Below are 16,758 nucleotides of genomic sequence, written 5' to 3' on the forward strand. Positions count from 1 at the left end.
GTTGAGATATGCCATTACAATTCGACTATTTAGAGATCTGCCATTATAACTATGTCTCTCCTCCATTCATGTCATTTTCTACACCTGCCGCGTATAAGGACCCACTGTTAGACACGTATGGCTACAAGAACACATACAGGCCCACTTGGCGCGAGCACAGTGCGAAGGCAGAGCGACGGCGCTCACCCACGGCGGATAGCGCGCGAGGCGGAGCGGCGGTGCTCGCCCGCGCAGGCCTGCGCGGGAGGGAGGAGCGCCCTCAATTTCGCCGCCGCTGCCTCCCTCCCCGCCATCCAGATGGAATGAACGGCCCGCTCACCGGTCCTGCGCCCCAGTCCCAGTCCTACGTCGGTTGGGGCCATGCGTCGGCCCGCTCGCCTGCGCACGCGCTGCGGCTGGTGGCCAGCTCGCTCGCTAGCGCACGCGCTGCGGCAGCAGCACGATGCCCACGCTCGCCCTCGCACACACGGCGGCGGCGAGGTTGCTCACTCGCCCATGCACGCAAGGCGGCGGCGTGGCCGCTTGCTCGCCCGCCCGTGCGCACGCGGCGGCAATCCATCTCCTCCGCGACACTTGGAGAAGCTGGTGCATGCGCAGATGGAGACGAGTTTCTTCGGTCGGCTGGAGAAGCGCGTCATCGTGAGGGCTGGCCCCGGGTTCCCAGAGAGCTCGTGGTTCGTGTGGCTGTTGCACTGCCTCTTCTTCGTGTTCGACAGCGGCGTCGACTTGGACTTCTTTGCGTTCAACGGCGGCGCTGAGGAGGACGGCGCGTCCATCTTCCGCTCTGCGCACGGGGGCGCACTTCTCAGAGGACGGCGCCGAGGAGGAACTGCCCTTCACCTCCATCTCCTCATCCCCATCCTGACGCGAAGGAGTGCCGGCGCCATGGCCGGCTGTGCTGCAGGGCGAAACTGCTCTGCGCTCTAGGCCGGGCCGCACGTCCTCGGCCACGGCTGGGCGCGGCTCTTGCGGCGGTCGACGCCGCTGGGCCGGTTCCTCCCTGCACAGCGCGGCGCGGGCCTCGGCTTGGAGCGTGACGAGCGTGGCCAGGGCGTCGTGGAAGTTGCCGTGCTCGTGCGCATCCAGTGGGCCTGCACGCGTCCATACGTGTTTCTGTAGCTATATACGTATGACAGTGGGTCATCGTACGCAACAGGTGCAGAAAATGGCATGAACAGGGGAGGGATGGAATTGTAATGACAGATCTCCGAATAGATGAATTGTAACGGTATATCTCAAAACTTGAAAAATTGTAATGACCTGGATCAAAATAACCCTTTTTCCAGATGGGCAACCCCTTCTGGCCTCTGGAGATTCTTCTGGCGTTATCAGCATATGGAATCTTGAGAAGAGACGGCTGCATTCTGTGATTAGGGAGGCCCATGATGGTTCTATAGTTTCACTTCTGCGAACGAACCTATTCTGATGAGTTCAGCAGCTGATAATTCAATCAAAGTTATTGCCTGTTTTGCATGTCTTCTGTTTGTATACCTGTCTATGCAAATCTAACCTTTAAGACTGCCCCTCTTTTTCAGCTGAGATACTTGCACGTGACTGGTGTAATGTTGTCACATGCCACATGGATACTCCACAGGCATATATGTATGGCGTCTTCAGAACTTTGTTATTGGTGACCATGTTTTGACACCATCATCAAGCACTGTGACACCGGTTAAGGTAATGCTTGTTTTTGAAGTTTTGCATCTATGGAATTTCATTGTAGACTAGAAAATGTGATTCCTAAAATTCAAGTGCTATTCAACCTGTTCGTTTCGGCTGAAACGATCGTGGATTATTACTGCTGGCTGGTTTGTTGTGAGAGAAAAATACTGTTCTGGCTTATAATCCACGATCATTTACGACCTAGCGAACACGCTGATTATTTGCTTTCTAAGCATCATTTCTTTTTCTGACAGGCTTGTGTGATAAGTGCATGTGGTAATTTTATTATCTTGGGCATTGAAGCTGGTTGGATCGAAATATTTAACCTTCAATCAGGCTTTAGTCGTGGTAGATATTGACAGTTCGTTGGCAATGCAATGTGCACATGACGGTGAAGTTGTTGGATTAGCTTGCGATGCCACAAATGGCTCGCTGATTAGTTCTGGATACCATTGTGATATTAAGGTATGACCCTCTCTGTTGTGCAGTGTGCTTCCTGTTGTGATCAGACATGAACATTACGGAGAACTGTGCTCTTCATTTTCTGTGTCCTATCAACTGTTTAAATTGTTTCCTTTGCATTTCCATATTATCTTCAAAACCTTTTAACCCTACAATCAAGAATAGCTGTGTATGGTCCACCTGTTTTTTTTAATCAAAATTACTCACTTTTGAACTTCTCTTTAAGAGTCTCAATGAAATTTCAGCCACAATTGAATTAACTATAAAATTGTGTATCTTGCAGGTATGGGATTTTAAAACTTGCAAGCTGAAATCCAGATTGGATGTTGGTAAATCTGTCACTAAAATTACATTTCACCGGCCAAATGGTAGTATACTAGTGTTCAACATATTTGGTATTCCCATGAGGAAGTTTTCAGACAACTAAGAATTATTCGCTATTTATGGCAGGCCTTCTTGCTACTGTAGCAGGTGATATGGTACTTATATTGTTTGATACGGTGTCCATGAAGTTCGTAGATTTGAAGGACATACAGACGGTATCACTGATTTGTGCTTCAGTGAGGATGGAAAATGGCTCATCTCGGCTAGTATGGATGGGACTCTTAGATCTGGGACATCAGTTTAGCAAGGCAGATAGATGCAATGCATGTTGATGTATCTATAACAGCTATCTCTATGTCTCCTAATATGGATGTGTTGGCAACTACTCATATTGATCAAAATGGTGTCTACCTCTGGTAGGGTTCTGCCGCATCACCCTTTCTCAGCCTATTATACCACCCACACATATCTCAATTTATTTTGTAGCTATATATATAGTTCAGAAAAAAAATCATGAGATTGGCCTTCCAGCTGGTGAAATTTCCACAAATATATTATTCATCTCACTTATAGCCAACGGAATCGTATTATTAGTACATCTTTCAACATCGCACCGAACTAAAGTTGTGTGCATAACATGCAATTTTACGGGAGTCTATCTATCAACGACCACGTGTTTTATGCAGTTTTAACACATAGATTTTTTTCACCATAGAATTAAGATCCAACAGCCTCCAGCCTCCTTCTACGTCCAGGCTTCTTCTACCTCCAAACAATCATAAATCATAAGATCACAGATCCACATATCACAAGAAATATTTTTTTCTATGCAAGGACAAAAAAAAAGTTTCCCAATCGGCAGCAGAGGTAACTGCAAGCACCAGGGAGGAGCATCGTCCATCGGACCTGAACGCGTGAGCGCGCGTGGCCTCCGTCACGTCGACGACCCGCTCCTTGGAATGCTATCCCGCGACGAGCACAAGGCCAAGAAGACAGTTGAAAAGAGAGAGGGACAAAAAAAAATCCATGTGTTTTTTTTGCTAAAACATATATGTGTTGTATAGTATTTCTGATTTTATATGCCGTTATGAGTCATGATATATATAGTGTTCTTCCAGTTTTTTTTATCTATGGTCTCATACATATGTTATAAATTGGGGTTATTGCGATCTTGCCCCTATTTTGAACCCCAATTGTGATTTTACCTCCACTTTCTTCCACTTTGTGTTTTTACCCCTGCTTTTCCAAAATGAAGGTTCAGTTTACCCTTACTCCGTGAATAGCGGGTAACGGTGTTAAAAAAGTTGACAGATAACAAGTTTGCCCTTCCGAATATTGCTTTTTTGCCCCTATTTCAAACCCCAATTGTGATTTTACCCCTACTTTCTTCCACTTTGTGTTTTTACCCCTACTTTTCCAAAACAAAGGCTCTGTTTACCCCAATTCTTAACTCAGTTATCTATATCCGGATTAAAGCAATTAAAAATTAACAAAAGCCCTGTGAAAAGACAAACTTACCCCTTATCTCTCGGTCGTCTCTCTCAGGGTCGTCCCTCTCAACGCTAGCAGGCAGCGGGCGGCTGGGTGCGGCGGCGGTGGTGGCGGAAGGGCAGCGTCGCGCCGTCGATTGCGTGCGGCTTAGCCTGACGTGGGCGCGTAGCCAGGCACGTGGCTCTGCTTGGCGCGGGCGCGCGCAGCCAGGCACACGGCTTTGCTTGGCGCGGGAGCGAGCGGCTTGGCCGGCGTCGCGTGCGCGCTTCTCGTGAAAGCAGCCAACCATGGAACCGAAGACCCGCCTCTCTCTCTCAACTCTCGTGAAAGCAGCTGACCACTGGCCTTTCGCCGCCGCCGCACCCAACCATCCGCTAGAGTTGAGAGAGAGGCAGGTCTTTGGCTCCATGGTCGGCTGCTTTCACGAGACGCGCGCTCGCGACGCCGGCCAAGCCGCGTGCGCCCGCACCAAGCAGAGCCGCGTGCCTGGCTGTGCGCCCACGTCAGGCTAAGCCGCGCTCCCGACGGCCCGACGCTGCCCTTCCGCCGCCGCACCCAGCCGCCCACTGCCTGCTAGCGTTGAGAGGGACGACCCTGATAGAGATGACCGAGAGATAAGAGGTAAGTTTGTCTTTTCATAGGGCTTTTGTTAATTTTTAATTGCTTTGATCCAGATGTAGATAACTGAGTTAAGAATTAGGGTAAACGGAGCCTTCGTTTTGGAAAAGTAGTGGTAAAAACACAAAGTGAAAGAAAATGGGGGTAAAATCACAATTGGGGTTTGAAATAGGGGCAAAAACGCAATATTCGGAAGGGCAAACTTGTCATCTATCAATTTTTTTAACACCGTTACCTGCTGTTCACGGAGTAGGGATAAACTAAATCTTCGTTTTTGAAAAGCAGAGGTAAAAACACAAAGTGAAAGAAAATAGAGGTAAAATCACAATTAGGGTTCAAAATAGAGGCAAGAACGCAATAGCCCCTTATAAATTTGACAGGGCTAATCAATCTTTATTCTCGGCCTCAACAAATACTGAAAATTATGCCAGTGGTAAACATGTACGGAATGTGTGTGCCAGCTCAGCACCTGTCAACCTGCCGATCACTATCGATGACTAAATTTTAAGGAATTTTAGTGGTCTAGTATTTGTATCATGCTACAATCTGTACTTGATTAGTGGCCTCCCTACTATGTACCTGGACAAGTTTAGTTTGCACTGTAAAAGTACTTCACTCAGACTAAGTTTGTACTGTTAGTGCCAGAGGCAACAGAACCAGAAGCAACCGGCAACCTGGTTTCTTCTGAACCTTTAGCTGAAGGAGACTCAAGCTTTTCCAACAGCAGCCCGCTTAGGATGATCCGGTTCCTTCTACATATTTGCGTCCTTGTCGCGTTGTGCTTGAGCCTGACATTGCAAAGACAGCTGGCCTGGAATATTGTTTTTGTCCAGAAGTAGGAGTTCTATGCCTTTTGAAGATTGCATTATCGATCTCTTTGTTAGTGTCTAGTGTTCTATCAGTCTCCAAGATGCAACCGTAGGTAGTTTATTAAGTCGATCCATTAATACCCACCATGAGAATTTGCATCTTTAGAAATGTTCTTAGGATGTACTCCCTCCGTCCCATAAAAACCACGATTCTACGGTTCAAAAAAAATATCTTAGGAAAAGTGTATTCGTAGCTCCTAGTGCTAGGTCTCAGGATGTCAAGCAGGCTATCAGACAAGCACAGTGGCTCTCAGCTCTCATCTAGAAGCTTCGTCCCGTTGAAAAAAAAATCTACCACACCACCCACACACAGGCTACAGCGGAGCATCATCCATTTTTCTCGTCACTGTTTCGCTACAGGCAGAAGAGAGAGTCATAGACGGTGGTCCTTAGAGCTAATATAGAGGTATTTTTGTCATTTTTCCACTATATTGATTTCTATGCCAGGTCCTACAATTACGTTTTTATTGGGACAGAAGGAGAATCTCTCGTAACCTATTCTATGTTGAATCTTTATGCACATTTTTCATTTATTAGTATTGCAGAATGTGTTCCTGTATGGCACATCACACCATGCTTGGAATTGTGTTTCTTTATTCTATATTTGAATTCTCATGACACTGTGAATCGCTTTAGAATGGTTCTCCTGTATTTGGGATACTACGTGTAACGTGATAGGCTTGCACTTTTCTCCATACTTTTCCTACTGTTACTCGTCCTTTTGCTTCTGTTCAATTGTCACGACCAGTCTCTTCTTAATAAATAAAGTGGCTTGCTTCAGTCGTCGGACTTTTATGTGCCACTGTTTAGCTTCCTCCGGTTCTCGCTCAGTGTGTGTTTAGTTAATGGAAATTTTGGAATTTAGCTACGGTACCATTTTCGTTTTTATTTGATAATTAGTATTTAATTATAAATTAATTAAGCTTAAAATGTTTTCCTCGTGATTTTCAACCAAACTGTATAATTAGTTTTTTTTTTCTATATTTAATACTCCATGCACATATCGTAAGATTCGATGTGAAAACTACTGTAGTACTTTTTAAAAAAACTTTGGAGAACTAAACAAGCCTCCTACTTGTGTTTGAACAATTGTTATTCAGATTGGCACTTCTATGATGTTCTGTTCACAGTCTGCCAACTGTGGCTTGCGTCAGCTTTGATCATGCACACTGTGCACATGCATGATGTTTTTTTCTATAGCAACCTTCTTTTCTTCGACTTTGACGCTGCTGTATGATGCTCTACTAGTACACTGGCACAGGAAGCTTGTGTGATGCCACGTCTACATCTTCCACAAACTTCATCATCATCGAGAGTACTCCCTTCGTCCCAGAAAAGAGGACGTTTTGGCATTCAAAAACGATTTCACAAAGAAGGTCGTTTGAGACCATGGGTCCCACCTGAGGAGGGATGCAGGCCTACTACAGCTTCTCCCATCCGTGAGCCGGTCTCCTCTGTTCTTTCGTTTCTCACCCTACCAGCGCCACTGCCCCCGTCCTCCTCTTCCAGGCACCCCCATCGAGGTGGAGCGGGCCAGCGTCGGCGCGGACCGGATCAACCGAGATGGAGTGGCCCGACGCCGAGCGGCGCATCCCGAGCGGGTGTCGCCCTCTTCCTTCTTCCCCGTCTACCGTCCTGCCCAGATCCACGCGCAACCGAGGTCGCCGCCCAGCTCGAGATCCAGGGCGCCACAACCTCAGGCAGGCGCGGCCGCCAGGCAAGGAGGAGGCACAGCCGCAGGGCTTCCTCCGCCGGTACCCCTCGCCACCGCCCACCGTGCATCGTCTCCGCCGCCATCCCCTCCCACGTCATTCGCCTCCAACACCGGTGCTCAACCTCTTCACCGTACCGACCCCTCCCTCCAACGGATGTGGCCCTCGTACGGGGGAGGAGCACCGGAGAGAGAAGTCCGGATCTGGACGAAGCTGAGCGCAGTAGAGAAAATATCGTGTGGGGATGGAGGACCGGATATTGGAGTAGGGGCATGCAGGTCTTTTACCATAATCATTGGTACTAGTGCCGGTTCCTAAAACGACTAGTAATCCGTCTGTTTGTTTCGTCTTAAAGGATCGTGGATTATTTTCTGCTGGCTGGTTTGATGTGAGAGAAAAATAATATTTTAGTTTATAATCTACGATCGTACATGATCGTATAAGCCCAGCCGAACAGGCTGAATATGCCGAGGGCCCTGAACAAAATACACGATAGGGCCCTAAAATTTGAGAAAAAAGCAAAACATACTTTCAATTAATTATAAAGCTTCAGGATATATACGGGTCTTGCACTACTAAGAACAGATCAAATATTAATGCTAAAAGAGTAAAAAGTACCACACCCATTTCAAATTATAAGATGCTTTGACTTTTTTTTAGTTGTTTTCACTATGCATCTAGACATAAGTACGTAGCAAAAGCAATGAATCTAGAGAAGTCAAAACATCTTATAAATTAGAACGGATTGAGCAGTACTAGTAACACACTAGCATCCCTAGTATCGTGGCACGAGAAAGCAAAATAGCAAAGAGAAAAATGAACAGACCAAGGAAGCCAAGTTGCCAAGGAGACTGGTGGACATGGTCATTGGGCCTTACCTTGGTGAGTTGATCCAATTAATAAATCAGGAATTGCAACTTGCAAGCCCTTTTTAGATATGCTACATATTTTTCTATTTAAAAGATTAGCTATTACTGTAAATTTATTAATACTTACTGCATCAACACTCCCGCACTCCTGATGGGAGTAAGAAGACCCAACCACGGATATCACACACATGGGCAACCACGGTTATTAGTACTTACTGTAAGTTTAGAGGCCCTTAAATTTTGGAGACCCTGAACACTTGCCCACTTGCTCCTGTCTATCTACGGGACTGGTAATATGGGACAGAGGGAGTATTCTCTTCGACGTGTGGGAGTGACCATTTGTATATATATAAAAAAAATCTGTAAGGTGTGCCAAGCACTTTTGCATTTAATGAAAACATTCTTTCAGAGCATCGGCAGACCTGGTATAGGCTTGTCCGATTCTGACCCATTAATTTCAAACAGCTTCCTTTGAAACAGGTTCTGAAACCATTAATTTGAAACTGCTGCCAATTTCTCCATGGAGTTCATTTTTGCAGGTGTACGCCTTAGATTTCAGGAACGCTGTGCACCTTGACCAGTCCTCCAGGCCTTTCATGAAAAGTACATCTGAATTGTACCTGAGCAATCGTCCCTGTTGTAAGTGTGAGTGGCATTAGCTCCTTCCATTTCATCTACATACAGAGTGTACATGTCCACACGGTAGTCCAATCCAAAATTATTAAATTGAATTTTTTTCCATCTCTTGTCTTTTTAACCCTTGGTTCACTTCTACAAGACCATAAGTTGGAGAACACCCGCAATATATGATTTGTACTATTCTGTACCCATTATTTGAAAATATGTCGAGTTAAAAAAAAGAACTTCAAAATATATCCCCTAGGATGTGTTTTTAAGTCAAGGAGTGCATAATCTTTCCTCTCTTCGCACGTCCCTGTTGTTACCAGGTCTTGGCTTCGCTTCATCAACATACAAGATGTAGCCACCAAGGTCTGCTCCATTCAGCTCATAAGCTTTAGCCATGGAATCTGGGTCTTTTAAATGCATGTACGACATCCTGCAAACCAAGCAATGCGTCGTGTCAGTGAGTCAACATGAATGGAGACTTTTGCGGATGATGACATTCCAAATGAAACTAATATCAGCATTCCTCCTGAATCTCTTGCTGAGCAGCTTCAATAGTAGCAAATTCAACATGTCTATAACCCTTGAAACTCCCATCATCAGAAGTAGACAAACGAACATCTACAACTTCGCCAGCCTCCTCGAAAAATTCCTTACTACAGGGCAGACCCAGTGCCGGAGTCTCCCACATGAGTGGAGTCTGGGGAAGAGAAAAACCGAGGCAAGCTTTCCCCTCGCAAAATCTACGGAGAGGTTGCTTCAAACCCGCGACCTGGTGACCCAGTGCGACAGCTCTCGAAAAATTCCTTACTACAGGATGTGGAGAAATGGTGTTAGTGGCAACACATTTGGAAATTTTTTTTGGCACATTTAACAAACTTACACTTGTTCACGATCTGTACTATAGGCTAAATTCCCATCAAAAATAGTCTTTGAACCAGTAGCCTGACTTTGGCTTTTGGCAGGAGTTTTGGGCTGCAAAGATAAGGCAGCTGTCAAACATCCATTTAATATTTATTTAGTACATAAAATTAAAGAAAGACGTAGATTGCAGAATACTTCATTATGTGCCGACTTTTGCGTAGTGTCTACAGAAGTTTCGTGAGCATCAAAGAACTGTTATATCCCAACTAAATAGATGCACAAATAACTCAGTAGCTAGTTATGCAAAATTACAATTATTCCCTTAATTTTAGAGCAAAAGGCTTGCAATCTTTTTTCTTAAGTTTTAATTGGTTCACTTTCCTTGCCTTCTTTTTTTGGTTTTATCTGTAGTTTTTACAAGACAGAAAAATTAAAAAGATTACATAGTTACAACGGTGTCGGAGCTGCTGCTATCAGACTTAACATTTTTTGAACCATTACTAACTGCTGTGACAAGCTTCTTTGAAAGGACAGTGGGCTTTCTTGCAGGTTCCTCATTAGAACTGCTATCATCAGTGTCACTGCTGCTACAACTAGCAGGTGGCTTATTTGAACCAGCAACTGGTTTTTTGGAAGGTTCCTAATTTAAGGAAAAATAAGTATGTATGATGTTGGTAAGAAAAAAAAAACAAAAGCAAGTGCACATTGCTTACATCATCTGAGGAGCTCTCAGAGCTGCTGTCATCACTGGACTCCTGTTTATTGTGTGTCTTTCTGTGGTTGAATAACCTTCTTGGGCTGGACCTTAACCTGCAAACAGGTCCTTTTTGTAGTACGAAGTTTATAGTAGAAATCAAATGAAAAGCCAAAACTTCATTCATACACTAGCTTCCTATTAAGCACAAGAGGAACTGCATACTGATGTCATTAAACAAGTATTTTTTTCTTTATTAGTATATATCAAGGGAAAAAACAAAAGGCCGTTGCAATTGACAACTAAGGTATTAACAACATGTGAAACTATAATACAAATATGTAACAAACAATCGATGTCAAATCTCAGTTCTTGATATCCCAGTCAACACTCTCCAAATCTCTCATTTGGATAAATCTTATCTTTAATTGGTTCATCATGATCAGTGTCACTATCTGCAGAATCAGCTCCATCACTTGACTCTTCATGCTCATTGTCCTGCTCACTCTCTACATAACCCTCTTCCAAGCATATCTCTGGTGCTCCAAATTCACATTCTGCGTTAGAGTAGTAATCTTTTCTTTCCATTTCAAAACAACTACCCTCTGCTAATGGTACCCCTTGTACTACATGTTCTTGCCGAGTATTGACTATGCATAATGTTCCGTTGGTGAACCCTATCAATAAATCTTGCAGGCTTGTACAATGCCCAATCCCTCCAGAACAAGAAGACATTTTATATTAGTTGCATCAACACCATTTTTAGTTTACATGTTGGAATTAAGCCAAATAATGTCTACAGCTAAGTTATTATGATTATTGTAGTACGCATTACATTGTTTTCTTGACGCATCTATACGTTTTCAGATCTGAATCCAAAATAGTCACACATTTACCACTAACAATGATTATATTAGAATTTATACCTTGTCCGAATTGGCGTTCTACTGGAACAGAGACTTCACTGTTCTCTGGATCCCCTTTCCTGCTGTGTTGAGGAACACCAATTAGCTGAACCTGTGTTCAGGATGCCATTTCCCAAATCGTGAAGAAGTGGTGGAACAGAATATAGCAAAAAAAAAAACAATATTTAGAGCGAGACTTAACGGATTCTCCAAATCGTGGACTGTAGCCCTCCATTCCCCATCGATTTGCACTGTTTGCTCCGCCCTGGAAGGCGGCCTGGCGTCCTGCAGTCCTGTCGCTACATCACCGTAGCTCATCTTCTCCTCTATACTCTTGCGGGCGGCAGCAACTTCCAACAGCAGGAGCCGCCGGTGATGGCGTCTCTTTCCGGAACAGTGGCTCGCCATCGTCTCCGATTTCACTGGACATCCTCTCCAGATGTCGATCCTTGCCTCGCTCTTGACCAATCTGCGATTGTTCGAGTGGGAAGTGTTCCTTGTTACTGGAATCGCCGAGCTCCAAATGTTCTTGGCAGCTCGAGCTTCGTCTTCTACCAAGGCTCTTCTTGTTTTTGAGATAGGAATGGCCGGCGACAGGGGCTTCAACTTCGGCGGAATTCCCTGTGCCATTAAAAAAATATGGCAATGCCCAGTGAGCTCTGAAAAGGTTAAGAGGTCTTCGGCACCACTGCTTCAATTTTTTATGTCCTCTATGTCACTGTTGTCAGTTTAGGCTCTAAGAACATCTCCGAGAGTTCCCAAAACATCGTTCTAATCCTTGTTTTTTTTAGAAAGACGGAGAAAAACCCCTTTTCAACAACTCTTAATATATACTCTGATCTTTTAGGATTTGGGAAAAACTCTCTCAATTCGTGTAAAGTTACGCATCGTCCTCATCACGCGCGTATCCTCTCCTCCCGAGCGGTTTCCATCGGTCTTTTGGCGCGGTTTCTTCTTCCCTTCGCGCCATCTCGTGCCGCCATACAGACAAGATCTTTGCCGCCGATGTCGTCTGGAGTCGTCTGGAGGAGGTAATCCATCGCTGAACCCAATCTACGTTGTCGTCTTCTTGGTTTTACCGGTGCTAAGGTTTGGCAGCCGTCGCCTTCTGGGCCATGGCTGGCGTAGCCACGCCTGCCCGAGCAGATGCCGCCGGTGCCCGTCCCTGGGATGCCGATGCCGGTCTTTGGTCGGCCGAGTCCCGCTGGCGGGCGGCCGTGCCTGTCCTTATGTAGCCGAGGGAGCCCGTGGTTGCGTGCTCGTCTGCTGCCATTGTGTGGAAAGGTTGTCGACTGATTGCCTGCAATGAGCTGCTGCTGGGCGCCTGGTGCTGAATGGTACTACTACTACACCGGCTTTGCTTGCATGCCACTGTGGTTCAATGCTACTAGTACTAGATGATATTAATGGCCTGCTGTGCTGAATGCTACAACTAGATGGCCGGCTGGGATTGCAGGCTAGGGCGCGAGGAAGGAAGCAGGCGGCGACGGCGGCGTAGGGTTGGAAAAGAAGTACCGCAAAAAAAAAACCAAAGTGGGACTAAAATTTGATTTTTTTAAGTGAAATGTTGAGTACTATTGAAGATAGACCTTTTTTCTTCTAATACCTTTTTAGGAGTTGAGAAACATGGACTTTTTAGAAGAAATTTTTAGGGAACCCTTGGAGATGCTCTAATGCCGTCCAACTGCAGGTGTGAAAAGTCGAAAATACTATTAAGTGTAAATATGTCATTAATTTTTTTTGAGCATTTTAACGACTTTAAATAAAAAAACTCAAAACTAGAAAGTTGTAGATCTCGTCGAGATCTATAATTTTTATATAAAAAATATTTTCATTTAATTCCGCAAAAAAGATATGATTTTTCTAAGATATATTAATCATATCAAATCATATTTTTTTGCGGAATTAAATGAAAATAATTTTTATATGAAAATTATAGATCTCGACCAGATCTGCAACTTTCTAGTTTTGAGTTTTTTCATTAGAAGTCGTTAAGATGCTCAAAAAAAATTAATGACATATTTAAATCTAAGGGTATTTTCGACTTTTCACACCTGCAGTTTGACGGCGTTAGAGCCCAAACTGACGGCAGTTGCATGGAGGACACAAAAAAGTTGGAGCAGTGGCGCTGAAGACCGCTAAACTTTTTCAGAGACTCACAAGACGTTACGATCTTTTTTTAATGGCACACAGATAATTTCCCTTCAACTTTTCACCTTACCGCCCCTTCTCATGGACAACATCTGGAATCCCTATTCTGCCCTCCCTCCCTTAATCGAATGCTTTGCCTAGGTGGAACATAACCGAACGTGAATCTTGATGCGAGGAACACTTCGACGGCTAGGATATCCACCGTGGCCACATGTACAAATGGAAAATCAACTCTCATCGTCTCGACAGAGAAGGGTCCGACGATGAATCGGATAGCAGCTGATGGCGGCTGGGAGTCGTCGCGTTGATCGCGGCTGGGAGTCATCGCGGCTACACCGGGCGAGGACTCAGGGCGGGTGTCACGTGATGTTTGTGCTGATCGTGGGCTCTGTGTTTGATCGCGTGATGTTTGCGCTGATAGCGGGCGGTATTAGATGCAAACGGCGTGGCTTTCCGAAAGAAAAAAATGCCAACGGTGTGGCGGTGGGCAAACTTCGAACCCGCGTTTGAGTTGCTTGCTTGGGCGGAGGGGCGCACGGGGTTGGGGTGAGTTTGAAGCCAGGCGTCAAACTTCTTTCGCCATCGTATTTGTTTTGGGTATTTAGTTCTTAATTTTAATGGAGACAAATTTCTATGTGTATTTTTTTGGGTGCACGATGATTGGAGGTTCTCAACAGGGGACATTTTTCTGGTAGACCTAGTATAGTTTTTATTGGTTCATTATAGTAGAGATAAAGCTAGCATTCACGGCAATAAGTAGTACCGGAATGAATAAAATGAATAAATCATAATAGAAAGTTTAGAAAATTATACCATTAATTAGGATGGAATAATATAAGAAGAAGAAAAATTACTTGACAACTTTAAGGATTTTCAAACCTAGAGGCTCTCCACATTGTAGTTCTAGTACGCCTTTTCACAGAGGGTTGGTATATATATAGGGAGGAAAACCCTCTATCTTCATATCAGCTAGCAATATAGTATTAATTGATGTTGCATTCTCTATCTTTACCTGTGGGCTTAAACATTAAAGTCCATGAGAGAACACAAACAATAATGAACCTTGCATGTTTATTAGAATTTCTGCATATGAGCTTTAAAATCTAACACTTTTTCGGTTCATCCTTTGAAACTACATGCTGCATAGACTTGCTATTCAATTATATAAATATATGTTTTGTATGTTCAGTTCCTAGTTCTAGTAATTCATAATTCTACATATCAACCTACACTTATATAGGTTTCCAACAGAAATCCTTATCAGTGAAAAGCCTGATTTAAGAAATAGGCACAAACAACCCCGCCTGGAGTACGAAACCAAGATATTGATATCCAAAAGGGTGCTCGTGCGTCGCTACAGGACAACTAAATCTTTTATATTAAAAACATACGGATCGCACGATAAGATAACAATACTGTTAAATTAAATGCCAACGTTAAAGTGACATTTAATTAAAAAAAGCAAAGTTCGTGAAATTAACACAGTCACGGAGAGCGCGGCGTCGTAGGCTCACAAACTCTACTGTATAGACTTTTTCATGATATGACTAAGATAATATTTTATATCGGCAGAAAGAATTCTTCGATATCTATTTCTTCCATGCACCAATAAATCCATGAATAAGTTTCGCTGCATCTCCATATAATCTTGTACACACAGGTTCGAGTATATATGTAAATATTAGTGCCTGTCATATGGATAATATTACATATCTTAAAAAATCTCTCATAAATTTTTAAAACAAAGTATGTTATACTCACCATATAAATATGTGTGGCTTTAGGACTATTCCACACAGACATATATTGTAGAATAAGGTATCCACTTCAGGGTCTATTCTAAGATGTTGAATTAGGTGTTGTAATTCTTAATTTCGACATATTTTTTAGGTCAAGGCAACCAATGGTGACACTTTTCTTAGTGGTGCATAATTTTATGGTGCACCTCTTGACTATCTGAGTAAGGATAAGTTAGACTGCAAAGGATCAGAAAAACTGCTGAGAAGGCCAAGGTTGAGTTTTCCTCCACTATGCATACTAAAACCTATGTCCTCGTTTATCATTGCCGATGCTTTTGATGCAAAGCAATTCAAGATTACCATGATCAGATATAAGCTTAAGTCTCTTATGAGCAATCTCATAGAAGGATTCTTATTCTTTATTTGATCTGCCTCAAGGATATTAACAGAACGATGGACCCATGTTGAAATGTCGCACCAAAAAATATTCACGTTTTGTCCATAATTTATTTTTCATGAATACATGCGGGTACTATGATAACACTACCTACACCAAATGAAAGATTAGAGAGAATTTGCATTGCCTCCAGAAGGATTTATTTATTAAGTTCTTTGGACTCTACGGGTAGTTTTGAAATATCTGTTTGCATGTCTTACCTCGTATCCTAATTTAAAATTTTGTAGTTTAATTAGAATATTTAGGTGATTGTATATATATAATATTCAATACAAGAATAATTTATGCATGATCTTCTTGAAAGATTTCTGCAGTGTAAAGACATCTTCGTTTTTCATACATGTCCGTGCTAACGCTACGGTAAAAACAAAAGGACAATATATCAATTAAAAAATAAAAACAAAACTCATGCTCAAAGTCAAAGAGATAAATTATGGATGCTTGAATTTTGTCATCCATTATCTACCGGCGTGCCTATAAAATAGACTGAATAAACAATTAAACATAGATAGAAAACTAAATTAATGAAAGGATCATTGCAAGACATTAATCATCTCATAGCTTCGGACAATATCGCAAAGCTACTAAAAACTACAACCGTGCCCTCACCTCAAATATTATCCAGATAAATGGATTACAATGAAAGAAATGGATATCAAATATTTTTTCCTACCAATATAAAACATCATCTTAACCGCATCACGGAAAGGTCTATAAAGTAGAGTTTGTAAGCCTACGACGCCGCGCACTCCGTGACTATGTTAAATCCATAAACTTTGCTTTTTGGATTAAATGTCACGTAACATTGGTATTTAATTTTTATAGTATTGTTATCTTATCATGAGATCCGTGTGTTTTTAGTATAAATTGTTAGTTATCCCGTAGCAACGCACGGACATGCTACCTATTATAAATATAAAGAATGGAAAAGACGACAAGAAAGATTGGCATTAGGCCAACTCCTTTTGATTCTTTACAAACACATCTGAAAGTTAACATGTGGGTCGTGGGCTGTGGGCATCAAATCAAAACAATAAAAGAACATGGATTCGACCATAAGTAGCTTTTGTCCTCTTTTTTTTTTAAAAAGAAAGGTACATCAGAGTTACAGGATTGTCAATCTTATCAGCACCATCAATTTTTGGCAATTGTAGAACTCAACCAAGACATCTATTGAAGTGCTACGTCCCTAGCTCGCAACCCAATTAAGAGTAAGTTCTCGCAAGCCTAGCTCCCCAGCTATTATTAAACTGCATAAAGGGCTCTGAAATGAAGACCACTATTTGAAAAAATAGTAAATGATTATTGTTTCCTTCC

The 16,758-nt window shown here is 43.1% G+C and overlaps 1 protein-coding gene and 1 pseudogene across 5 annotated transcripts; one reads left to right on the forward strand and one right to left on the reverse strand.

Moving 5' to 3' along the window:
* The first annotated feature begins 597 nt into the window (after nt 1–597).
* On the forward strand, nt 598–7,355 carry LOC136470519 (uncharacterized; annotated as a pseudogene).
* Nucleotides 7,356–8,565: 1,210 nt separating this feature from the next.
* LOC136474667 (nucleolin 2-like) lies at nt 8,566–11,708 on the reverse strand. 5 transcript variants are annotated; one of them, XR_010762989.1, is made up of 5 exons: nt 11,297–11,708; nt 11,116–11,206; nt 10,209–10,305; nt 9,515–9,606; nt 8,566–9,441 (listed from the first exon to the last, which is right to left on the reverse strand). XR_010762989.1 is itself a non-coding variant. In XM_066472230.1 (5 exons), exons 1-5 carry the CDS (start codon nt 11,327–11,329, stop codon nt 9,375–9,377), a joined length of 393 nt encoding a protein of 130 aa, XP_066328327.1. In that variant the 5' UTR covers nt 11,330–11,708; the 3' UTR covers nt 8,566–9,374. The 5 variants fall into 5 exon arrangements, 3 of the variants coding, with proteins under 3 accessions (XP_066328327.1, XP_066328325.1, XP_066328326.1); XM_066472230.1 differs by having other exon boundaries at nt 10,209–10,318; XR_010762990.1 differs by lacking the exons at nt 8,566–9,441; nt 9,515–9,606 and adding an exon at nt 9,698–10,135.
* Nucleotides 11,709–16,758: the final 5,050 nt, after the last annotated feature.

Source organism: Miscanthus floridulus, chromosome 8 (assembly GCF_019320115.1).
Source record: "Miscanthus floridulus cultivar M001 chromosome 8, ASM1932011v1, whole genome shotgun sequence".
NCBI lineage: Eukaryota > Viridiplantae > Streptophyta > Magnoliopsida > Poales > Poaceae > Miscanthus > Miscanthus floridulus.

What these genes read in the sequence shown, in the direction of transcription:
- LOC136474667 (XM_066472228.1), bottom strand. Translation starts at nt 11,502, where the DNA reads ATGGCGAGCCACTGTTCCGGAAAGAGACGCCATCACCGGCGGCTCCTG. An exon ending in GTCCACGATTTGGAGAATCC is followed by an intron (nt 11,175 to 11,296) that starts GTTAAGTCTCGC and finishes TCAACACAGCAG; the next exon opens with GAAAGGGGATCCAGAGAACA. An exon ending in AGAACGCCAATTCGGACAAG is followed by an intron (nt 10,319 to 11,115) that starts GTATAAATTCTA and finishes TACTACAAAAAG; the next exon opens with GACCTGTTTGCAGGTTAAGG.